General features: G+C 43.8%; 1 protein-coding gene across 1 annotated transcript in view; it reads right to left on the minus strand.

The window, feature by feature from the left end:
• Nucleotides 1–26,861, minus strand: part of RANBP9 (RAN binding protein 9) — a 90,170-nt gene that overhangs the window by 22,302 nt on the left and 41,007 nt on the right. Inside the window, exon 2 of the mRNA XM_069730817.1 lies at nt 6,048–6,159. Coding sequence (XP_069586918.1) covers nt 6,048–6,159 — 112 coding nt within the window. The remainder of the gene's footprint in view (nt 1–6,047; nt 6,160–26,861) is intronic.

Genomic DNA, 26,861 nt, shown 5'->3' on the forward strand with positions numbered 1-26,861 from the left:
TTCCATAGATAGCAGACAAACAATAAGAGCTGATAAAGAGGTAAATAGCAGCCATTCAACAATTCACGAGTCAACATTCAGATTCATATGAACTTCAGTCAATGTTTCTTGACCTACTGAAGATATACGTCTGGCGTAATTAAGATTAAATAATGTGTCATCACAATAAACAAACATGTTAATAGTTTTTCTTAATCAATAAAAAAAAATCCATATTTGATGTGACTACTCTTTGGTTTCAAAACAGCATCAATTGTTCTCAATACACTTGCAAACAGTTTTTGAAGCAACTCGGGAGGGAGGCTGCTCCAAATATTTTAGAGAACTAACCACAGATCTAGTGAGGATGTAGGCTTGTTCAAAATACATTCGCCTCTTGATGTAATCCCAGAGGCTTGATGAAGCTGAGATCAGGGCTCTGTATGACAATCTCAATGCTTCCAGAACTCCTTGCTCTTCTTTATGCTGAAAATATATGTCTGAATAACATTAGTTGTATGTTTAGAGTTGTTGTCCTGCTACAGAATTAATTTGGAGCCAGACGACTCACTGATGGCATTACAAGATGAATCAATATCGGTCTGTATTTCTGAGCATTGAGGACACCATGAAATGAGCAATGTTGAGGACTGCAGGCCCAATGGTCAGCCAAGTAAACTATGTGCAGCAGATGAAAGACACATTATGCTTACCATCGAAATCGGGAGATGTCCAACAGGGCCAGCTCAGAACTGGCAGTAACCAGCAAGATCCAGCTACACCAATCTGCTGTTCGGAGAAGTCTGTCCAGAAGTAGTCTCCATAGAAGTATTGCAGCCCAAAAATATATACCTTTTCAACACAGAAACAAGGCAATTGACTCAACTATGCATAAAAGCATAGGAACTGGGGTGCAGAAAAATAACAGCAAGTTCTCTGGATTGAGGAGACTAAACCTTAAATAGTTGGCTGTAACAGAAGGCAGATTGTTAGTTGAAGGGCTGGTAAGCAGTACAATAATGAATGTCTGCTCCTTGCAAATGTTGGGATGCATTTGAACAAAAAAAAAAGATGGCGATTTGAACAATATGAATGGCATCCTTAATGCTAAGAAATACAAGCAGATACTCATCTATCAGGCAATACCATCAGAGAGGGGTCTGATTGATGAATAAATTTAGAACCATCGAGACAACAATCCCAATCATACAGCCAATATCTTTAAGAACAATATTCAGCATAAAGAACAAGAAGTCCTGAAATTGATAATATAACCCACACAGAGCTCGGATCTCAACATTGAGTATGTGTGGGATTACACGAAGAGACAGAAGGATTTGCACAAGCCTAAATCCACAGAAGATTTGTGGTTAGTTGCCCAAAACGTAATGGAATAACATCCCTGCTGAGTTCCTTTGAAAACTGTGTGCATGTGTAATTAGATTGAATGTATTGATGCTATTTTAAAGGCAAAGGGAGGTCACACCAAAAATTGATTAGAGGTAGATCTCTCGTTTTGTTGACTCACCTTACATTTTGTTATTTGACAAAAATAAACCAACACATTTTTTAAGGTATTCTTAATTTGCAGGAATTTTTCCTGAAACTTACGTTTTTAGACTGACACACGTTTGTTTCCATGAAGTTTGATGCACTCTGATTGATGAAAACCCATTATACCCAGTCAGTGCTTGGAGCTTATCACACTCTTTGTTTTTGTTTGTCCCCAGTTTTTTGAGGATTGACTAAAGGTTTGCAATAGGATTGAGATCTGGGGAGTTTCCTGTTGATGGACCCAAATTGTCAATGTTTAGCTCATTGAGCCACTTAGTTACCTCTTTTGCATGGTGCTCTATCATGTTGGAAAAAGCATTGGTCATCTCCAAATTACGCCTCAATTGTTGGAAGAAGTTGCTCTTGGGGGATGCTTAGATGCCATTGTTTATTCACGATGATGTTCTTAAGGTACCGTTACACTAAACGATTTACCAACGATCACGACCAGCGATACGACCTGGCCGTGATCGTTGGTAAGTCGTTGTGTGGTCGCTGGAGAGACAGCTCTCCAGCGACCAACGATGCATGACGTCACCGCTGTGCTCTGCTTTACGGCTGGCCGGCTCTGACACAGTCAGTCTGGTAAACTGACGGCGCGGCACGTGACCGACACCGGAATGTGAGTATGTAGTGTTTTTTTTTTTTACATTTACAATGGTAACCAGGGTAAACACTGGGTTACTAAGCGTGGCCCTGCGCTTAGTAACCCGATGTTTACCCTGGTTACAAGTGAACACATCGCTGGATCGGCGTCACACACGCCGATCCAGCGATGTCAGCGGGTGATCCAGCGACGAAATAAAGTTCTGGCCTTCTAGCTCCGACCAGCGATGTCATAGCAGGATCCTGATCGCTGCTGCGTGTCAAACACAACGAGATCGCTATCCAGGACGCTACAACGTCACGGATCGCTATCGTTATCGTTCAATAGTTGTTCAGTGTGAAGGCACCTTTAGGCACAATTGTGAGTGAATCCACCCCCTTGAATGATCTCAGGATACTTTACTGTTGACATTACAAAAGGACTCATGGTAGTGGTCTCTTTTTGTTCTCCAGACAATCATTCTTCCAGATGTCCCAAACAGTAGGAGGCTTCAGAGAAAAAAAGCTTTTCCCAGTAATCTGCAGTCGAATTCCTGTACTTCCTGCAGAATGTTAGTCAGTCCTTGACATTGTTCTTGGAGATAAGTGGCTTCTTTGCTGTTCTTCCTGTGACCAGGACAGGCACCAACAGCTTTCATTTCACTGAGCATGCACTTGCACTGACATCTGCCTGCTGCCATTCATGAGCAAGCTCAGACCTGCTGTTGGACGAGTCCATAACTGAATCCCTCTTTATGAGACAGTCCAGGCAATTGCTGGACTTTCTCAGGTACCCTGAAGCCTTCTTTGCAGCAATTGAACCTCTCTTTTTGAAGTTTCTGATAATACGATAAATGATTGATTTAGGTGCAATATTATAAGCAGCAATGTCCTTGACTATAAAGTAATTTTGAAGTAACACAATAATGACTCCACACGTTTCCTTGGAGGTAACCATTTAACAGATGATAATGATTTCAAGCACCAGACCCTGCTTAAAACAACCATTCTGCTCTTTTAATTCAAATCAGCATTACCAATTGATATACGCTTTCTTGTCCTTGTGAATACTTTCTCCTAAGTGAATGAGAAAAATCACTAAAATTATATAAGCCGGTCATTTTGCGACACTGCTGAAACTAAGTGAAAATGGGATTTTGGGGATCAAGTTAATTTTCATAGCAAGAAATGACTGCAAATTTTACAATTCACCTGATAACTCTTCATAATCTAGAGTTAATGCAAATTGCCACTTGAAAAATTGAAGCAGAAAATTGTGAAAAACAAAATTTAGCTCAGTCAATGACTAAAAATGCGAGACTGCAGTTTGCCAAAATGTACGTAAACCAAAACCCTTCTTTGTGGACATATGAGACCAAGATAGAGCTTTTTTGTAAAGCACATCATTCTACTGTTTACCAGAAATGGAATGAGGACGACAAAGAGAAGAACACACTACCCACAGTCAAATATGGTGGAGGTTATAAGATGTTTTGGGGTTGTTTTGTTGCCTCTGGCACTGGGTGCCTTGACTGTGTGCAAGGCATCTTGAAATCTGAAGATTACCAAAGGATTTTGGGTCACAATGTAGAGCTCCGTGTCAGAAAGCTGGATTTCTGTCCTAGGTCATGGGTCTTCCAGCAGAACAATGACCCCAAACAAACATACTTCAAGAAGCACCCAGAAATTGATGGAAACAAACCGTTTAAGAGTTTTGAAGTGGCCAGCAAAGAGTCCAGATCTAAATCCCATTGAACACCTGTGGAGAGATCTTAAAATTGCTGTTGGGAGAAGGCACCCTTCAAATTATGAGAGACCTGGAGCAGTTTGCAAAAGAGTTATCCAAAATTCCAGTAGAGAGGTGTAAGAAGCTTCTTGATGGTTTCAAGAAGTGATTACAGTTATATATTCCAAAGGGTGTGCAACCAAATATTAAGCTGAAGATGCTAACAATTTTGCCCAACCCATTTTGGGGGTTTTGTGTGAAATGACGTCCAATTTGCCTTGTTTTCTCAGGGTTTTTTTGTGTTGTTCCAATACACAAAGGAAATAAACATGTTTATAACAAAACATGTATAGTTGCAATAATTTTCTGGGAGAACCACTTATTTTTCTGAAACAATTTCAAGAGTGCTAACACTTTCAGCCATGACTGTATATGCATGCATACATACAAGGAATAATGCGCAATAGTGCCTCTTCCCTTTCCATTCTTCTGTTACTTTTTTGCTTCTTCAGCCATATACCCTTGGTTTGCTTTTTTTCAACTTCATATTTGGGCGTCTTTCCTTTAAGGTCTCTATATGGAAAATGCCGGAGCTTCGCTTCACATCCTATTGTTCTTCACTGGCCCTAGACACGGGAGTTTGTTATGCTTTCAGTAGCCATGAGTGATGATATGCCTGTACTTTCCTACTGTACTGTGTACTGATCGTATACAGGATATTCTTTTTTTTTTTTGTTTTATCTTTTCTCCTTATACAGGTTATGTTTTTGTTTATTTTTTAATTGTACACTTATTTTAAAGCAGTCTTCCACTATTTTCAGACCCTCCACACTTCTACCACGTTTTGCAACCACACAATTACGGTATATAACCAATATCAGATACCAGTATTATTACATATAGCAAAAAACTCTCAAAACGGGGATGAAAGCTGGCTTGTCAAAGGAATGTGCAAAATTACAACGATTCAAACACACGAGGGAGAATTTCTTATAAAGACAGTATAAATATTAGGTGCAGTAGTACTCACACAATCCCATCCTCAACTGTAAACCGAAAAAAGGTTGAGGGGCTATACAGAATTACATTTTTTTCTTAAATAATAATAATAATAATAATATTATTATTAATAAACAGGTTCTCTCAGCAGAACATTTCCTATCCACATTAATTTACTATTAGGGCACATGAGGACTGAAACTTAAAGGCGTTGTACTCCTATTGTCAGGATACGAAGCAAGCTATTACAAAAACACTTGGGCACCTACTGATCCTCAGAACAGGGCACTGCAGGAAACCATCTGAATGGAGCACACCTCCATTACATTCAGAAAGGGCTTTGTAGAGCTCCATTCTCAGGACTGGTGTGAGTCAAAACGTCAGACGCCAAGCAATCCATCAGTTATCTTGAGCACTATTGATAGCCAGTAAACGTTTATACTTGTTAAAACTCACTTGAAGGATTTATGTCAACAGGTTTATGCTTCACATTCCCTTAGTAGCATACAGGGACAGAGATCCTGTTGACAGGGTGGGACTACTGGTGTCATGCTGAATGACAGCAGCCTCTCTGCTGGCTAATTGGGGAAAGCCGGTTGTCATTCAGCATGACGCCAGTAGTCCTGCCCTGTCAACAGGAAGACAAACTGCTACTGTGTTGAATAAGGAGAAGTTGAATCTCTGGCAGGAGCGGTCAATGACCGGTGCCGGGTACAACACTGTTAGCAACTACATGCCTTTTTCTGAAGTCCCAGATATCCTCTTTAAGCTGTACTCAACGTGTTCTCATCGTTTGCACATTCTTTTGCTTGCGGTTTGCTCCTTGCCTTAGGCCTTACCATTTTTGACTGTCCTCAGCTCTATGAGCCAATCGCGCCATCATGCATTCACTCGTAATGAAGAATGAGGGCAGATGGCATGGAAATGTTCAAGTAGCTGCAAGATGAAAAGTTGTGGCTCCAGTGGCAAAAAGAAGGGATGAGGGGGCCTGGAGAAATTTGGAGGAAGGTTAGTGAGCCATCTGCCATTGCACCTGATGTCCTACGCAGCCTACTAAAGCAGTGGACAATGCAAGGAGATCTGTTCAACGCACAAGGTAGAAAAGTAGGCTGTCCGAAAGGATGAACAGAGCGGCCTACTGCAGATATTGGTCCTACTGGTATTAGCGAGAATTGCAGAAAATGTACATGCACATACTACTTACCCATCTCTCCCTTTACTTATAATCTTCACTTCAAAATAGTATATGCCACATGCTGCCGGAATAGGATGAGTAGCCCGCACGGATGCAGCATCTCTAGAGGTTTTTCCATGTCCTGGCAGACATAAAAAACAAAATCTATCATTACTATCATTACTATTACGGTAATAACTATTATTTGCTAAGTGAAAATACATTAGAGCTGATCAATAAGATTTGCAGGACTTAGTGCAGACACACATTGTTATTCCATGGCTGCTGGACCATGGCACTGCCAGTAGGCCTCGTGACATCAGCCATGTGTCGGCCTACTAGTCAGGAAAGGTAGGAGGCGCTGCGGTTAGCAGGGCTCAGTGTCCCACAAATCTGTTTGCAGATCTTTCTCACAGTAACCGAAGCATGTGATTTCTTTACATTCGAAAAACATTTAACTATTTCCCAATCTCATAGGTGATGCTGTGCGCTGTTACTGTATAGACTGTAATCTTCTAAATATATCATATGTACATCTCATCCCCACTGTAGCCCACACATCAATCGAGTAAAGAAATTGCGCCAATCAATAACACTTTTTGACAAGCAAGGGACTTGTCGCTTCAGGAACAGAGGATATCCAAAGAAGGTAATTACCAAAGCCTTCATAACAGCTAAGGACGGTGATCGTGCACAGCTTTTAAGTCCACAGCTAAAAAAAGGCTTCCACACCTTTGGGGTTGGTAACAACATATAACAATCAGTGGCAAGACATTCGGGGCATTTTATCTAAATATTGGGGGATACTAGTTAATGAACCGAAATTGGTACCTCAAATAGCCCCCAAGCCCACTCTGATTGCTAGGAAGGCCCAATCTTTGAAGGTCTCCTTTTGCCACAGACATTTTAAAAGGCCTACACAAAATCTGAATAGGGGCATGCAATTACGGGGCACCTTTGCTTGTGGCAGATGTAATATCTGCCACCTAACTATTGGTAGTGAAGGGGTGTCTCTCCCTACTCTGACTCGACAGTTTTTTCAAAAACATTTTTCAATTGTAGGTAAAAAAAAACTTGGTGTACGGATTAATCTGTAAGTGTCATAAGATCTATGTGGGACAAACCACACAAGAACTTAGGCAGAGAATCCAACAGCACCTCTCTAATATTAATACAGATAAAACAGATTTGGCCAAAGGATAAACCTTGACCCCGGTGGCAACACATTTCCTACAGGAACATAATGGTTGTAGCTCAGGCATTAGGGTGATGGCCTGGAGGCCATACAGACAAATATTAGAGGGGGAAACATCTCCTTGGAATTGCTTAAACGAGAGTCCACGTTGACATTCATAAACGGCAGGTAACCACTCATCGGTAAACCTTTACTGATCGGTGGTCGTTTATTTACCTGTTTACACAGACTCTAAGAAGCAAATAATGTGCACAGAACAATCTAGAATGGATCGCTCAGTGCACACAGGCTGCAATGGGTCTCGGCAGCACAGGTCCTATTTACACAGGACGATGCACCACCGAGAACGACAATCTTTTGTGCTGCACACAAGATCACCTGAAGAACGAGTGTTTGGCTCATTAATCGTGTGATCGGCAGCCGGTTTACATGGCAAGATAAATCGAGATACATGCAATCTGCCAATGACCTTTGGTGACATCTTACCGTATCTCTTGTGAGAATAATGGAGGTTATAATCCAACATGCTTGATCCTTCCTTCCCCTGACATCTGCCATCCGGGGACAGGCGGCAGAATCCCAAGCACTTAAAATAGTGGCCTGGTTCCCCTCATTAATACAGACATCTTTGCCAATTTTAAAGGCACATTCAGATGACCATGTCCGTTTTTGAAAATGCAAAAAGCAGACACCCTAAAAAACAAATGGTTTCCATGTGCCATTGATATTTAACCCTTCATGACCTGAGGTATCTCCGTTTTTGCGTCTACATTTTTTGCTCACCTTCCCAGAGACATAACTTTTTAATTTTTCCGTTTTTTTCCGTCAATATGGCAATGTGTGGGCTTGTTTTCGCGGGACAACTTGTACTTTTGAAAGACACCATTGGTTTTACCATACAGTGTACTCAAAAATGGGGAAAGAATTCCAAGTGCGGTGAAATTGCAAAAAAAAAAAAAAAAAAGTGCAATTCCACAACATTTTTTAAAATTTTTTTCTCACCATGTTCACCAAATGCTAAAACTGATTGGCCATTATGATCCTCCAGGTCATTATGAGTCCATAAATTTTAAAAAACTGACAGTCACATCCAAACATAGACTAAGTGTGAACAGGTCCTAGAGTCACCAACTCCTATACACTCAAACAAAAAAGGCGGCACACTGTGGCGTCATAGCATGCAAACATGAAATATGAAAACTGAATTACATCACTGCATTAGAAATATGCAGGTCCTGGAAACAAGAAATGCCTTCACGCGGCTTCCAGGTACACATGAGTTGGCCAATTTATGCGCTAAAGTTTCTCAATTTTTCATATTCCTAATGCAGTGAGGTAATTCAATTTTCATATTTTATGTTTGCATGCTATGGCGCTACAGAGTGCTGCCTTTTTTGTATGAGTGATTACGAGTACATGGACACCAAACATGTCTAGGTTCTTTTTTATTTAAGTGGTGAAAAAAAATCCAAAGTTTGTTAAAAAAATAAAATAAAATGAAAAATTGTGTCATTTTCCGATACCCGTAGTGTCTCCATTTTTCGCGATCTCGGGCTGGGTGAGGGCATATTTTTTGCGTGCCGAGCTGACGTTTTTAATGATACCATTTTGGCGCAGATACGATCTTTTGATCACCCATTGTTGCATTGGGTAAATTCTTTTTTTTTATATTGATAGATCGGGCGATTCTGAACGTGACGATACCAAATATGTGTATGTTTGCGGGTTTTTTTGTCGTTTTATTTTAAGAGGGGTGAAAGGGAGGTGATTTGAACATATATATATATATATATATATATATATATATATATATATATATATATATATATATATATATATATATATATATATATATACCGTATATATATTTTTTACTTTTTTTCATGCTTCAATAGTCTCCATTGGAGTCTAGAAGCTGCCATAACCTGATCGCCTCTGCTACATACAGGCGATGATCAGATCGCCTGTATGTAGCTGAATTGCTGACTTGCTATGAGCGCCGACCATCGAGCGACACTCACAGCAATCTGGCATTGACAATCAGAGGTCTGCAGGAGACCTCTGGCTGTCATCCCAACCCTGTTCAAAACAGCCGACATGTCCCGGGAAAGATGTGGGCGCAACGCCAGACCCCATATCAAAAGGGGGAGACAAGTACTAGTACGGCACGTCATGAAGGGGTTAATGGATCCCGATTCACTGATTGGTTGATTACGATTATTACATGTCGTGAGTTTAACGAAACGGAGAAAAATATCCGTAATAAAACAAAAAGCAATGTTAATTATTATGTCCTTAGGTTTATGCACTGTCTGCAGATACAAAATTGAGACCATTTGTTGTACTGAGCATAACCAGAGACACAAAGTACATTTCATTAACTCAGGGCATCCTGCTAAAACAAAAGTTGTGACATGTAAAAATAGCCAAATCTAGCCTGCAACGCCTCAGATTACCTGGGACTGCAGGCTGTCAGGGGCAGTGAACCAGGAATTGGTCACTCCCAGCTCAGGGTTGTGCAATAGTCAGTCCTATCTGAAACAGTTCACCTTGTGTTACCAGACTCCAACACAAGTACAAAGTGTCAATTTACCATGTAGGAGGAGGAACAGATGTTGGCAGGAAGTTCTTTCTATGTATCAGCGAGTCAAAGAATGCAATCAGTCATTTCCATGCTTTATACTGACTACAGAATCTACATAGCTTTTAGCTGCATGAGACATGGCCGGAGTCTACAAGAGTAGCGAGCATTTTGGATGGTTCCGGGAAGATCTGATGGCCACATTGTAATACTATTTCCAATCCAGCAGCCGGCTGGCCATGATCGCACAAACCAAATTCAGCCGTTTGATGATGCGTTGTGAAAGCGGTTCCTGATGTCCCCTTCGTGTCTGGCATTATATACAGTGAAAAGTGCAAAGATGCGACTGTTTACAAAACCCACAGTGGACTTTGCGTTACTGATAGTCCTCATTTGGCAAAGACCTCATTCAGTAGCCTGTGAATGATGGTTATGGATAGAACTCATAACCATTAAAGGGAACCTGTCACCAGAATTTAGCGGGACCGGTTTTGGGTCATATGGGTGGAGTTTTCGGGTGTTTGATTCACCCTTTCCTGACCCACTGGCTGCATGCTGGCCGCAATATTGGATTGAAGTTCATTCTCTGTCCTCCGTAGTACACGCCTGCGCAAGGCAAGATTGCCTTGCGCAGGCGTGTACTACGGAGGACAGAGAATGAACTTCAATCCAATATTGCCTTGCGCAGGCGTGTACTACGGAGGACAGAGAATGAACTTCAATCCAATATTGCAGCCAGCAGGTAAGGAAAGGGTGAATCAAACACCCGAAAACTCCACCGATATGACCCAAAACCGGTACCGCCAAATTCAGGTGACAGGTTCCCTTTAAAGTCTATGGTGCTATTCACATGTCCGTGGGATTTTTTGCAGATCTTGCGTCTGCAAAAAATTATGGAGATGTGTATTTTTTATCCGATTTATGGCTCAATTTCAACCATACAAGTCTATGGGTCCGAATAGTACACGGATGAATCACCAGGGTAAAGTCTGTGCGATATTCATGATTAACACAGTAATATATAGGGGAAGCCTTGAGATCAGGGCTGTGGGGTCTGTAAGCCAAACCACAGACTCCGACTCCTCAATTTCACCGACTCTCCGACTCCACAGCACTGCCTCACTACTGAGCATGTGCATAAAGTGCAGCACAGATTCATCTCAACTAAAAGCCCAAATCCCTAGATCAGGAACAGGACCGACATTTATAGAACATTTCAAAACTTTCCCAAATGAAAACCTTTACAGCACATCCTGCATTGTACTACTGTACCCAATGTATTATATATTTTAGGAGTCGGTCCATTCTATACCAACTCCGACTCCACCAAAATGGACACAGACTCCGAAGCCCTGTATTCCAATGGCTTACAATGGTGGGTATTGATCACGGCTGTCCTACACCACTCCTTGCTGTCACATTACTCTCGCAAACAATCACTGGCCACAAAAGGGGATGTGAAAATCGATTCACGGAAGCCCCGAGAGCCACCTCTTACCTGAGAGCATCTGCGTGTCTTCACCTGATTGGCCAAACTGCCATGACACACGTGACGGTGCGCCAGGCCAACTATTCAAAAGAAGAGCGGAGGATGCAGACAGCTAAAAGACAGTTTTTAGGGCTCCCATCCAGCGACCACAGATTACTGATGTGGCGGATGGACAGAGTGCTATGAATTGATTTGTACAAAATCTGGTCACAATTCCTGCATAACATCATGTGCCAAATTTTAAAAACTCTTACGCTGTAAACACTGGACCAAAGTTTTTAGAATAAGAAAAGCAGTGTTATATTTTGACAACCTTGGAGATGCTTGCTTGTAAAGATACACTACTTACAAAAAGGTAGGGATATTTGCCTTTCAAGGAACATTTATAGAAAACATTTTATCATGAAAGTAGGGCATATAATTAGAAGTATGAAATGGCAATTTCCTCTTCCCAAACAATTTATTAAAGCAAATCCCAGCAACAGTGGTTGGCATAACCACAAAAAATTTCAATGTCTCAATAACTTGTCATGTGGCCTTGAGCATCAATTACAGCTTAACAACCACGTCTCATGCTGTTCTCAAGTCGAGTTATTGTCTGCGAAGGCATGGCATCCCACTCGTCTTGAAGGGTGGCCCACAGGACATTGAGGTTCTGCGGTACAGAGTTGGCGACTCAGCTCATACCATAGGTTTTCTATGGGATTCATGTGTGGAGAAACTGTAGGCCACTCCATTTGAGGTACCGCAGTCATTCCCTAATGATGCGACCTCAATAAGCAGGAGCATTGTTGTCCGTGGAGATGAAATTAGGCCTGTGTTGCTCATACAGAGGCATAATGACTGGATTAATGATGTTTGGCAAGTAGTAGGGGCTTGTCACTGTACCATTCACAAAGTATAGGGAGGTTGTGTATTGACTACACACACCTGTCCACACTAACATCACCACCACCCCCAAAAAAGGCTCGTCTGGTGAAAAAACAGTGGCTGATGCATAGCGCTCTCCTTGACATCTTCCGCCATCATTTCTGCTCAGCGTCAATCAACTTTCATAAGTGAAAAGCACTGAGGCCCACTAGTCCTTCGTGCTGCATAGATGCACTCTGGCCCATGGAAGATGATGATGCCTGTACCTGGTGGTGTGGTCAGGTACTCTTGCAGGTTGTCTAGCACATCACGCTTATGTAAACAGTTTCAAATGATCAGACGTGACATTTGGGTGCCTCTCACCTCCCATAAATGTTCCAGTAATTCTGTGGCATTCCCCATCCAGTTCCAAAGAGGATTGTTAACAATCAAGCGTTCATCAGTTTGGGATGTGGCCAAAGGATGTCCACTTGTCTGACTTTCTGGGACTCTTCCAAGATCTCTGTATCTCTGTTGTAACCTACTGAGGACACTAACACTACGCGCAGTGGCCACTTCCATCTGAAAACGTCCTGCATGAAGCGTCGTAATGACGACAATGTTGATCAACTGTTAGGTGTTTTCGTTTCACGATGTCAAAATGTGAACAGCATGATGTGTGTTTAATACCAATTCTAATTGAACCCCAACATTTACTGGGCGATTCATGGATCGAACACCTGTTAATCTTGCCATTAAGCTCCTTGTTAGAGAGCAGCAAGTTGTGCAAAAAGTACAGAAACATTGAACAGTTGGACATGTGTATTGAAAAGTATAGAGAAGGTCACATTAGCGTGCATTTTTGGATCATCCTCAAATTTCACCCAAAAGCCAAGAATCCCTATTTTTTGTGAGTAGTGTATATGCTGTGACCACTGAAATATTTACTAACTGCTGCCTTTATCTCTGGATTTTAGGAACGGATGGGGCCGGGCATAGGACTGCGCAGACAGGAGAAGGCACAGCTGTTATCCACCAAAGAGCACATTGTATGGCTACAATAACAAACTGTGAGAACACCACACCTTCCACACAACCAGTGCTCAGACTGTACGCAGGAAACCATTTTGTGAAGGCTGACTAAAAATAGCAGAGCCGCACTGCAAAGTATAGTTTTCTACACTGGAAAGGACTGGTTCTACTTACAACTTTGGTGACCTCAAAGAAATGTAACAGAAGCTGAGCGCAATGTGCAGACCAACCTGCTGCCTGATACACAGCATGGGCTGTAATAACCCGTAAAATCACAGGGATGACATGCCCCAGTGAACTTCAGATCTTAGGGGGCCTTGCCAGACCCTATTAACTGTAATGAACGCTCGGCAAGCTATCAGAAGTACACACAAACGTATGGATTGTGACTGCTCTGTGGGAGTCATGTCCTCGTTCTAGATTCCGGTGGACAATAGGTATGCAGGGAACGACGTGAGCAGATATGAAGGCCACGACTGCCCCAACACATTTATCGTCATCATTGCTATACTTGCTAGAAATGTGTACTCAGCAGCTCTAACGGACACTTTAGAACCTGCACACGCGCCATCTTGGTCTGCACACACGCTATTATGGCCTGCACACACGCCATCTTGACCTGCACACGCGCCATCTTGGCCTGCACACGCGCCATCTTGGCCTGCACACGCGCCATCATGCATTGCTGCATTTCATGCACACTTTACAACCGGCAAGGGCCAGGGTTGGTGTCTGTAATTGGCAAATCTCATTGATTGCTGTAAAATCCAAAAATATGCTAAAACTAGGGGGCCACGGTGCAGGTAGCAGTAGACACCTAGTTCTGGCATATTCTTAAAGGTACCTTCACACTAAACGACGCTGCAGCGATCCAGACAATGATCCGGATTGCTGCAGCGTCGCTGTTTGGTCGCTGGAGAGCTGTCACACAGACAGCTCTCCAGCGACCAACGATGCCGGTAACCAGGGTAAACATCGGGTTACTAAGCGCAGGGCCGCGCTTAGAAACCCGATGTTTACCCTGGATACCATCCTAAAAGTAAAAAAAACAAACGCTTCATACTTACCTTCCCCTGTCTGTCCCCGGCGCTCTGCTTCTCTGTACTGGCTGTGAGCACAGCGGTCGGAAAGCAGAGCGGTGACGTCACCGCGCTGCTTTCCGGCCGCTGTGCTCACAGTGAGTGCAGGAAAGCAGAGCGCCGGGGACAGACAGCCGAAGGTAAGTATGAAGCGTTTGTTTTTTTTACTTTTAGGATGGTATCCAGGGTAAACATCGGGTTACTAAGCGCGGCCCTGCGCTTAGTAACCCGATGTTTACCCTGGTTACCAGCGAAGACATCGCTGAATCGGTGTCACACACGCCGATTCAGCGATGTCAGCGGGAGAGCCAGCGACCAAAGAAAGTGCTGGCCTTCTAGCCCCGACCAACGACATCACAGCAGGATTCTGATCGCTGCTGCCTGTCAAACTGAACGATATCGCTAGCGATATCGTTTAGTGTGAAGGTACCTTTAGACTTTACAGCGATTTGCACAAAGCATGGTTGTTTCTGACACAGATCTATATATACTGTGCAAAGCGACAGCAGTTTTGCTGTAGACATTGGGCACATGGCGCTCCCATTTTTTGCATGAAAGTTGAAGGAAAAGTACAAATAGAAGTGCAGGGCCTTTGGCGACAAAGTGTGCACAGGCCAAACAAAAAACACCATAAAGGAAACTCAAAACAATCTATCTTATAAAATTTGGCTTCTTGCAAAAGCCGGGTCACACTTGCGAGTTCAATGCGAGAAACGCACGCAAGTCTCTCGCATCGAGTCCCGGCACTGACGCCGGCACTCGGGACTATAGAAATACATGCAGCCGCACGCTCTGATCCCGAGTGCAGGCGGCAGTGCCGGGACTTGATGCGAGAGATTTGCGTGCGTTTCTCGCATTGAACTCGCAAGTGTGACCCCGGCCTTAGACTTAGCCAATGATTTAAAAGGAAATCTGTCACCAGGTTTTTGCTGTCCCATCAGAGCAACATAATGTAGAGAGAAAGCCCGATTCCAGCAATGTATCACGTTATGGGTGCTTGATGTCGTTTTGATCAAAATTACAGTTTTAGCTGCAGCAGCTCTAGCAGTTCTCTGAATGCTGAGCTCTGTATAACCCCACCCACAGCACGAGTTGGTAGCTTTCTGACGATTTACTGTGTACACAAAAAGCTGTCAGTCAGTGGCGGGGATGGGTTAAACAGAACTCATGAATATGGAGGACTTAAAGTACCTTCACACTGAGCGACTTTAGAACGATAACGATCGCGATCCGTGACGTTGCAGCGTCCTGGATAGCGATATCGTTGTGTTTGACACGCAGCAGCGATCAGGATCCTGCTGTGACATCGTTAGTCGGAGATAGAAGGCCAGCACCTTATTTTGTCGCTGGATCACCCGCTGACATCGCTGAATCGGTGTGTGTGACGCCGATCCAGCGATGTCTTCACTGGTAACCAGGGTAAACATCGGGTTACTATGCGCAGGGCCGCGCTTAGTAACCCGATATTTACCCTGGTTACCATTGTAAATGTAAAAAAACAAAAACAAAAAAACACTACATACTTACATTCCGGTGTCTGTCGCGTCCCCCAGCGTCCGCTTCCCTGCACTCCTCCTGCATCCTGTGTCAGCGCCGGCCGGCCGTAAAGCAGAGCACAGCGGTGATGTCACCGCTCTGCTTTACGGCCGGCGCTTACACAGGATGCAGGAGGAGTGCAGGGAAGCAGACGCCGGGGAAGTGACAGGCACCGGAATGTGAGTATGTGTTTTTTTTTTTTTTTTTTAACATTTACAATGGTAACCAGGGTAAACATCGGGTTACTAAGCGCGGCCCTGCGCTTAGTAACCCGATGTTTACCCTGGTTACCCGGGGACTTCGGCATCGTTGGCCACTGGAGAGCTGTCTGTGTGACAGCTCTCCAGGGACCACACAGCGACGCTGCAGCGATCGGCATCTTTGTCTATATCGCTGCAGCGTCACTTAATATGACGGTACCTTAAGTGGAATCAGGCTTACTAGTCTTCTAGTGATAATCTCCTGCTGATAAAACTCTGATTTTATAATAGCTACAGCAAGCAGCCCAGTGACACATCATAGGAATCAGGGTCTCTGTCTCTACATTATACTGCTCTCAGATTAGGTGGCAACAGCCTCGTGACAGATTCCCTTTAAAGGGTACTTGTCACCCCCCCCCCCCCCCAGGGCGTTTTTAAGTAAAAGACCCACCCTCAGCAGCACTTAGGCTGCATTCTGTGAAGGTGGCTCTTATGTTTCTGATCCCTAGTAACACTGAAATAATGACTTTTATAAATTGTGCCCAATACCTGTATTGAGTCCCAGAGGTATGGTGTCTCCCCCTTTCAGCCGCCGCCCAGTCGTCTATCATCTCCTTTTTGCGTCTGTGCACCGTCTACTGTGTTGCTGTTACATGCCCGGCGCATGCCCCATCTCCATCCTCTTTCTCTTTCCTCCCTCGGCAGCGTCTGATGAGATGATCTGCCAGTGAACTGTGTGTGGGGAGCTCAGCTCATCAGACGCTTCCGAGGGAGATGGGGGCAGGCGAAGGGCATGTAACAGCAACACAGGAGGCGGCGCAAAGACGCAAGAGCTGGATGATGGACGGCTGGGAGGCGGCTGAAATGCGGGGAGACACCATACCTCTGGGACTCCATACAGGTATGGGGTGCAATTTATAAAAGTCATTATTTCACTGTTACTAAGGATCAGAAACATAAGAGCCACCTTCACAGAATGCAGCCTTAGTACTGCTGAAGGTGGCTCTTTTACTTAAAAACGCCCTGGGGGGTGACAAGTTCCCTTTAATAGGAGAGGAGCAGCCTGTACTAACACAGGACTCCCTGAGCTGGAGCCCATCAGGAAACAACTCACATTTTATACCAGGTCAGCCATGCTAGTTTGCCACACTTGACCCACCAAGCGGCCGCCGGACTGTCGTTCAGCCATTGTGCCCAGGCATGAATATCCTGGGTCGACCAGAAAACTGCATTTACCTGGAGTGCAGTGCCATGACACAGCACAGGAAGACCAGGCTTGGACTTTGCTCTACTCATGTGGATCCTAAAATAAACCCACCTAAGCTAGTCCTTAAAAAGGGATTAACTGAGCCACCGGAACCCATACTGATTGTAATATTGTGGGAACTTTTATCCCAGGTACAAAATGGCACGGCAGGTCAGAAGCCCGACTGCAGCTCAACGCATTTACAATGAGACAACTGAAAATAGCCAAGCACGGCGCTTGGCGCCTCCTCGAAAATTAGGAGGAGGAAAATTAGTGAAGTGGTTCAGCACGTGCACTGCTGCTCCATTCTAATAGGTATAACAATACCCCAATCGGTGCAGCTTAGACCTCCGCCAATCAACAAGTTAATCACGTATCCCACCGAGAGGCGATAAACAGGTTGTTGGGTGAAAACAAGTTATGACCACCTTTCTACTCTTCGACCTAAGACCTCCCAATTATTCCTGCAAGAACGTCCCCTAAGGCCTCTTTCACACTTCCGTTTTTTTACAATCAGTCGAGAGAGAGAGAGAGAGAGAGAGAGAGAGAGAGAGAGAGAGAGAGAGAGAGAGAGAGAGAGAGAGAGAGAGAGAGAGAGAGAGAGAGAGAGAGAGAGAGAGAGAGAGAGAGAGAGAGAGAGATAAGATAGATAGGTGGGCAGCACGGTGGCGCAGTGGTTAGCCTTGCAGCGCTGGGGTCCTGGGTTCTAATCCCACCCAGGACGACATCTGCAAAGAGTTTGTATGTTCTCTCCGTGTTTGCGTGGGTTTCCTCCGGGCACTCCGGTTTCCTCCCACATTCCAAAGACATACTGATAGGGATTCTAGATTGTGAGCCCCATCGGGGACAGCGATGATAATGTGTGTAAAGCGCTGCGGAATATGTTAGCGCTATATAAAAATAAAGATTATTATTATAGATAGATCTGTGTGATAGATGGGGAACCATGGGAATAGGTGTGCACGAAAGAGGAGAACGGTCTGATAGTCGATTCTGTCAGACGTGCTCCTTGATTAATTTAATGGCACTCGTTTGATTCACGCGAATGGCTGTTACCCACAGATCTACAGAGACCAGAAGCCAGACCTGAGGCGGACCAATAAAAATACTATGAATATGACAGTCCACTGGATTTATGGCATCATTATAATCCATGGGGCAAGGCTAGTGGACAAATCGCTCATGAACTGGCCCACGCACTACCATTGGTCCATGTGCAGTAGGAAACAAAAAGCTTGTCTGAACTGTGCCTAGCACAGAATTCATACTCACCAATTGTATTGCTTCGTTGTGTTTAGGAGTAGTGCGCCCTCTTTTATTAACACCACTGAGAATACAGGTAGCACCCACAATACTATCCTTTGTTATATCCACAAGTCCAAGCTATTTCGTTGTCTGGGGATTATCACCGGAAGCCAAAGTATTGTGACAGGTCTTTGGTTTTTGAGGCACGATTCACAGGACGGCTTCAGGGAAGATTAAAGTATTACAGGGAACAGATAGAGATCAAGGAAAATTAATATAATAGCTGGAATGGAGAAAATAACGTTGACTTTAGAAGCAAGTGCCACCAGGCCCAGAACCAATTCGACAGATGTGAAATTCACTGCAATAATGATTACGGCAAACCAAAAGAGAAAATAATTTTTTTCCAAAGGCCATGGCTCCACGGCAAGTATGGTAAAGCAACAGCATTACTTTGACTCCAGTTGGCTTCAATGTTTCAATTTAGAGATAAAAAAAATGTAAAAAAGTCATTTAGTTGCCAATAAATTGAGGGAAAAATACTTGACCCCTTTGGAGTTGATTAGCTTTATATTGCAACTAGGTGTTTCCAGCCAGCTAATGCTCGGCACGCTCATTACTATCTAATTAACGCAGCTGGTGATTAAACTAAAGTAAATAATGACAACATTCAATAGCGCTTACGCATGTAGTAAATTAACGTGTGGTAATGTGTGGGGACGGAGCCTCGAGTGGTAATGTGTGGGGACGGAGCCTCGAGTGGTAATGTGTGGGGACGGAGCCTCGAGTGGTAATGTGGGGGGCGGGATTATGTGTGGTAATGTGGTGGGGGGTGGGATTATGCGTGGTAATGTGGTGGGGGGTGGGATTGTGTGTGGTGATGTGGTGGGGGGGCAGGATTATGTGTGGTAATGGGGTGGGGGTCGAGATTATGTGTGGTGATGTGTTGGGGGGCGGGATTATGTGTGGTGATGGGTTGGGGGCAGGATTATGTGTGGTGATGTGGTGGGGGGCAAGCTACTGTGCAGGGGGCGGGATTAGCGAGTAATCACATTGCCTCATATATATAGATTCTTGGGAGAAATGTACAAGCTATGTAAATACTGGAGACTACACAAAAATTAATCTGACCATTAGTAAAAAGGGAGAGAAAAAAAACTAAATATTTCAATGAAATGGTTCTTCCTCTTTTTTCCCCTCAGGAACAGTGGGGCCTCAGGATCCAGGCACATTAAGGCTGTGTGCACACGTTGCTGTTTTTTCGCGTTTTTTTCCCGATAAAAAAAGCTATAAAACCGCAAAAAAAAGCAGCATGCAATAAGCATCCCATCATTTAGAATGAATTCCACATGTTTTGTGCACATGATGCGCTTTTTTCTGCGAAAAAAACGCATTGCGGTAAAAAAACGCAGCATGTTCATTAATTTTGCGTTTTTTTTTGCGGATTTCCCACTACAAAATGCATTGGGAAATGTCTGGAAAAAAACGCATAAAAAACGCGGCAAAAACGCATGCAGAAAATTTTCTGTGAGAACATAGCCTAAAGCGTCTGATAAGTCAGAGACACAACAGTGATAAGCAGAAGCATTAGAGTGAAAAAACATGCATTGGAGAGGACAGGAGGAAAATGCTATACCTACTTTTCTGTTCTGCAAATCCTGGTTATGGAATTTTGAAGGAAAACAATGATCAGCTTTTGAAGGGGTTGTCCATTGGAAAGAAGTTGTCAGCTATTTTACTTTTTTATATAGCGACATTAATTTCACAGAGCTTTTATCTCCTTCATGACCTTGGGATTTTCCGTGTTCGTTTTTCGCTCCCCTCCTTCCCAGAGCCATAACTTTTTTATTTTTCCGTCAATATCGCCATGTGAGGGCTTATTTTTTGTGGAACGAGTTGTACTTTTGAACGACATCATTGGTTTTACCATGTCATGTACTAGAAAATGGGAAAAAAAATTCCAAGTGTGGTGAAATTGCAAAAAAAAAAGTACAATCCCATGCATGTTTTTTGCTTGGCTTTTTTGCTAGCTTCACTAAATGCTAAAACCGACCTGCCATTATGATTCTCCAGGTCATTACGAGTTCATAGACACCAAACATGCCTAGGTTATTTTTTATCCAAGTGGTGAAAAAAAATTGCAAACTTTGCTAAAAAAAACCCCCAAAACAATTGAGCCATTTTCTGATACCCGTAACGTCTCCATTTTTCATGATCTGGGGTCGGGTGAGAGCTTATTTTTTGCGTGCCGAGATGAAATTTTTAGTGATACCATTTTGGGGCAGATACGTTCTTTTGATCGCCCGTTATTGCATTTTAATGCAATGTCGAGGCGACCAATAAAACGTCATTTTGGCGTTTCTAATTTTTTTCTCGCTACACCATTTAGCGATCAGGTTAATCATTTTTTTATTAATAGATCGGGCAATTCTGAACGCGGCGATACCAAATGTGTGTATATTTGATTTTATTTTTATTGTTTTATTTTGGAAGAGGGGCGATTTAAACTTTTATTTATTTTTTATATATTTCATATTTTTTTAAACTTTTTTTTTTTTTTTACTTTTTCCATGCTTCAATAGCCTTCATGAGAGGCCAGAAGCTGGCATAGCCTGATCGGCTCTGCTACATAGCAGCGATCATCAGATCGCTCCTATGTAGCTTTATTACAGGCTTTCTATGAGCGCTGACCACAGGGTGGCAAGCCGGCATCAGTAACCATAGAGGTCTCAAGGACCTCTATGGTTACCATTCTGACGCATCGCTGACCCCCGATCATGTGACGGGGGTCGGCGATGCACTCATTTCTGGCCACGCGGCCGGAAGCGGTAGTTAAGTGCCGCTGTCAATGTTTGACAGGGGCATTTAACTAGTTAATAGCTGCCGGTGGATCGCGATTCCACTTGCCTCTATTGTGCGCACATGTCAGCTGTTCAAAACAGCTGACATGTCGCGGCTTTGATGTGGGCTCAGCACCGGAGCCCACATCAAAGCAGGGGATTTGACCTCGGACATACTATCCCGTCCGAGGTCAGAAAGGGGTTAAAGACATCATCGTAGCTGTCCCCATAGGGGCTCACAATCTGCACTCCATACCAGTATTTCTTTGGAGTGTGGGAGGAAAACGGAGTAAACCCAAGCAAAAAGGAGAAGAGCATATAAACTCTTTGTAGAGGTTGTCCTTGGTGGGATTTGGACCTACGTGAACCATGAGATCACTGCAAAGGTGATAACTTGAACATCGGTGAGTGTCCCATCGCTAGGACCTGCGCTGATTGGCAGAATTATCCCAATCAGGAAAATTACCGGTACCTTCTTTACAAAATGGAGAGTTAGGTCAGATACCAGATTGCAGGTCCATTAATTTCCTGTAGGGATGCAGGAAAAGCCGAGAGCAGTGATTTGCAGCACCATGCAATAAGTGACCAGCCAAAATGTAAGCTGTACGTGACAGGGCGATGTTCCTGGGTGTCTCTCAGAATAGAGACTGCATGGGTCAGCCAGGAAAGCTGATCAGTCTGTGTGTTAGAGCTGCAGACAACTGTGTGGAAGCTGCATCCTGCGTAGTGTGAAATGTACCAACCAAGAGTTGAACACTTCCGTTTGGGGCTGGGAGTAGCTGGAGCGCGGGCTGAAGGGGATATGCGACTGGTGGGATCGTGCCTCTTCTGTGTATGACGTTTGTTCGGGGAGAAAGGAGTGTAATTTGTTCGTATGAGCCCACACTGACATATGTGACTGCTAAATGAACGGTTTCTTTGTGCCAAGAAGTTTTGAATTCCTTGGAGTTTTATAAAAGCAATAAAACTGCACATGTTTGGACCAAACCACAATGCCTGTGTGAATGCTACCTAGGAGCGAATCCATACTGAGAGACAGATAGCTACCATATTTTTCCAACTATAAGACGCACTTTTTTCCTCCACTTTTTTCTTGTGCCCTGTTAAAGAGAAATGAATATTCTCTGCTCCCTACGCCCATAATCCCTCCCACATCTATGCACTGAAGCTGGCGTCGAGAGGTGGGAGGGACTGTGGCAGTGGAGAGCAGTGAATATTAATTTCTCTTTAATAGCAGGCACACGGTTAGCCGCAGCTGCGGCTTCCTGAAGCAGGTGGGCGATCACGTGTGCCCGCTACTAAAGAGGATGAATATTCACTACTCTCCACTCTCATGGGTGTGTGGTGCAGCGAATATTCATTGATCTTTCATAGCGGGCACAGTAGCCACAGCCGCTGGGAGACCACATGTGCCCACTATTAAAGGGAATGAATATTCACTGCTCCCCACACCCATGATATTGTCTCTGTAGTAGACAATTTAGAAAATTAGATGGACTGAAAATAAAGTCTATAAATAGTTCAAAAGTCAGGAGTGTGGCACAAACATAAAAATGCAAATAATATATATATATATATATATATATATATATATATCTATAATATAACGCTGGGAGCATCACTCTGTCCGAAGCCTCTATAGACTGCGCAAGCGCCGGCGCAGTCTGGGCCTCACAGAGCGACGCTCCCGGGAGATCGCGGTATGCGTAAGCACTGAACGCATACCGCCATCTCCACCGGAGAGTCAGGGACCGCCAGGAGGGAGGGTAAGTATACTCACCTTTCCCGGTTCCAGCGCTGCTTGCGGCTCCGTCTCCCGGCTCCGGAGGGCGCGGACTGCGCAGGCGCCGATTCCTGCTGCCGGAATCAGCGCCTGCGCAGTCCGCGCTTTCCGGCGCCATTTTCTTGAAGACACACTCCGGCTCCACTGCAGGTGTGTCTTCAAGAAAATGGCGCCGGAAAGCGCGGACTGCGCAGGCGCCGATTCCTGCTGCCGGAATCGGCGCCTGCGCAGTCCCCGCTTTCCGGCGCCATTTTCTTGAAGACATACCTGCAGTGGAGCCGGACGATAGGTGAGTATGGTATTTTTTTTTTTTTTATATGGCAGCAGCATTCGGGGGCATACACAATGGAGCGGGGGGCATATAATACAATGGTGGCACAGGATGGGAGCAGCACATGACAGAACGGGCGCAGGATGGCAGCAGCACATGACAGAACGGGCGCAGGATGGCAGCAGCAAATGACAGAATGGAGGCGCAGGATGGGAGCAGCACAAGACAGGATGGGGGCGCAGGATGGAGCAGCACATACCAGGATGGAGACCATATACCAATATAAATGCTCGCCACCCGGGCGTAGAACGGGCTCAATAGCTAATATATATATATATATATATATATATATATATATATATATATATATATATATATATATACACACACACACAAAAAAAAATCAGGGCCGTGATGTTACAAATGTGGCTTATTATATTAAATATTAAGAGACCACCACATCAAAATGCTGTCATGGGCAGCCCAATCTCCAGACCTGATCCCCATTGAAAACCTCTGGAACGTAATCAAGAGGATGATGGATATTCACAAGCCATCAAACAAAAAAGAACTGCTTAAATTTTTGAGCCATAAGCAGTGTGAAAGACTGGTGGAAAGCATGCCAAGACGCATGAAAGCTGTGATTAAAAATCATGGTTATTCCTCAAAATATTGATTTCTGAACTCTTCCCGAGTTAAAACATTAGTACTGTTGTTTCTATATGATTATGAACTTGTTTTCTTTTCATTATTTGAGGTCTTAAAGTACTGGGTTTTTATTTTGACCATTTTTCTTTGCTAGAAAAAAAAAACAACATTTATTGCTTGGAAATTCAGAAACATGTTGGCAGAAGTTTAAAGAATAAAAGAACAATTTACACTTTACTCAACAATATACCTATAAAGAGAAACATCAGACAAAACTGAACATTTTGCAGTGGTCTTTTAATTTTTGCCAGAACTGTATTATTTCTAAGCCTGCCCGTGCCCTACATCCGTGTGATTTTTTTAAGCAGCTAGTGAAAAAGGTTTTTTAAAGCCACACCCACTTGTATTGTCTTATTTGTGGATGTTCATTGTAGGCCACATGTGAACTTGGTCTTAGGTAACAGGCAGGATTGTGATTGATTTTTTTCTGCTAGCTTCACTACAGGTAAGTAGATAAAAAAATAAAAAGTGTCAACATCTAAAGGAGTACCCATGTTACGTACTTTAGGAGCTTCATGTCTGAATCATGAACAGGTCCTGCTGGATTTTCATCAGCCAGCAATAAACTACTACTTATAGCCAAGTAAGGAGGCTGCAGCTTTTATAAAGACCTAATGAGGACCTGACATACCTGTATGTATCACTTTACTGGGGAGAAGGCGGCTAACTTGGCTAGATATAGTAGTGCTTGAAAGTTTGTGAGCCCTTCAGAATTTCTTATATTTCTGAATAAATTTGTCCTAAAATTGACGGAGCGGTGCTGACGCTGGAACGAGGGACAGGTGAATATTTAATACTCACCTGCTCCCGGCGCGGTCCCTGGTAGCTTCTCCCGAACAGATGGTCTCCGGCACCCGCAGCTTCTTCTTGTATTGAGCGGTCACTGGTACCGCTCATTACAGTAATGAATATGCGGCTCCACCCCTATGGGAGTGGAGTCTATACTCATTACTTTAATGAGCGGTACCACGCGACCGCTCAGAGGAAGAAGGTGCCGGCGCCGGAGACAATGGGACACGCAGGGACCGAGTCAGCAGCAGGTGAGTATGTGACCACCGTCACTCCCCCTCACCTAATTGCTCTGTTCCTCTTGTTGTGTAAACAGCACCACTGAAGTCGTTCACTACCTGCAACGGGTGTCCAATCGGACTGTATAAACAATTGTTGGTATTGGCTAGTAGTTCTTCTTTGTTACTGTGGAGTTGACAGTGACTGTGTGTGTGTGTAATATAATATATAGGTGGCTGCCAGACACATAGTGGATGTGAGATATGTATTGCAGAGGTGGATGTCCTCTTTGATGTAAACCTGGAATAGTAAACCTGGAATAATGCTCTAGTAGACACAGTACTAAGAAGGGTTAATCGGCCATGACAGGGCCGTGTTTAATGTTGCATAGGTTGAAAAAAAGACCTAGGTCCATCAAGCTCAAACTTTCTCCACCAATTGCACATTTTTTCACTAAATTACCTATATCCCCTTAATGTTATGTGTATTGTGGAAAGTGTCCAAACCATTTTTAAAGGCTGTTATTTTGTCTGCCATTACTACCTCCTGTGATAGGGCATTCCACATTTTGAGTGCTCTAACTGTAAAGAGCCCTTACCTATTTTGCTGCTGGAATTGTCTTTCTTCCACCTATACCAGCTGAACTGCTGGGCGAGACAGCTGTTCATCATATCTCTACCCCTGGGTGTGATTCACATTGTTTGTCTCACACATGGTCTGTGGGTGGAGGAGTGCAGACCTCCAGGATTGTGTGCCTTTGTTAAAAGCCTACGAAGACGGACTGTAACCCAAGCGAGAGAACTCACACTATTGTATGGACTCTACTTTAGGTTTCACTTTATACCGGACAAGGGCTGTATTTAAGTTTTCCTGTTATGTGGTTTATGAGGAACGAAATAAACCAGCTGGACTTTAAAATAGAAATGGTTCCTGCGATAGCTCATCCTGCTCCCAAGTGAGTAGCATTATTACATTTTGTGTTAGAAGTCAGGGCAGCATTCCCAGGGAACACGTGTGACTGCTACATAAGTACTGCCTGTCTTGGATGAAGGTGGCTAGAAGCCAGGGAGCGACGTCAGGCAACATGGGGGAACTGATTAAACACCTGGTGCAAGCCCATCAGGATTAAATGGATAGATATGGATAAATAATTTGCCAGGCTGGGGAAGGAAGGTGTTTTCTTCATCTTGACTGCAAGATGATTTTGAACAAGAAGGCGGTTTATTCCTTATGAGGAAAACACCTTCCTTCCCCAACCTGGCAAATTATTTATCCATATCTATCCTATTAATCCTCCCCTGATGATTTGAGAGATGAAACGCGTCGGGAGGCCACGGGGATAATATTTGATGCTTGAAAATCCTAATGGTGGGTCTTGAAGCTTATGGGGACTGATGTATACCCGTTCCCCACCTTTGGAATAACAGAAACATCTTTTTGGAGCTGTCCGAGAGACCAGGAATTGATGTATATGAATCTGGGAGAGATTGTTCCATTATTTTAAGCAGATGCCCTTTTTTGGTTGATATTTATGGCTACTATGCAATATGTGATATTTGAATAATACAGCTACATCGGTCACCGCTAACACAGGGTTAATGCCGGCGGTAACGGATCACGTTATGTCGCGGGTAACGCACTCTGTTACCGCCGCTATTAACCCTGTGTGTCCCCAACTTTTTACTATTGACGCTGCCTATGCGGCATCAATAGCAAAAAATGTAATGTTAAGAATAATAATTTAAAAAAGAACCTGCTAAACTCACCCTCCGTAGTCGCTCG

This window comes from Ranitomeya imitator, chromosome 6, assembly GCF_032444005.1.
Source record: "Ranitomeya imitator isolate aRanImi1 chromosome 6, aRanImi1.pri, whole genome shotgun sequence".
Classification (NCBI taxonomy): Eukaryota; Metazoa; Chordata; class Amphibia; order Anura; family Dendrobatidae; genus Ranitomeya; species Ranitomeya imitator.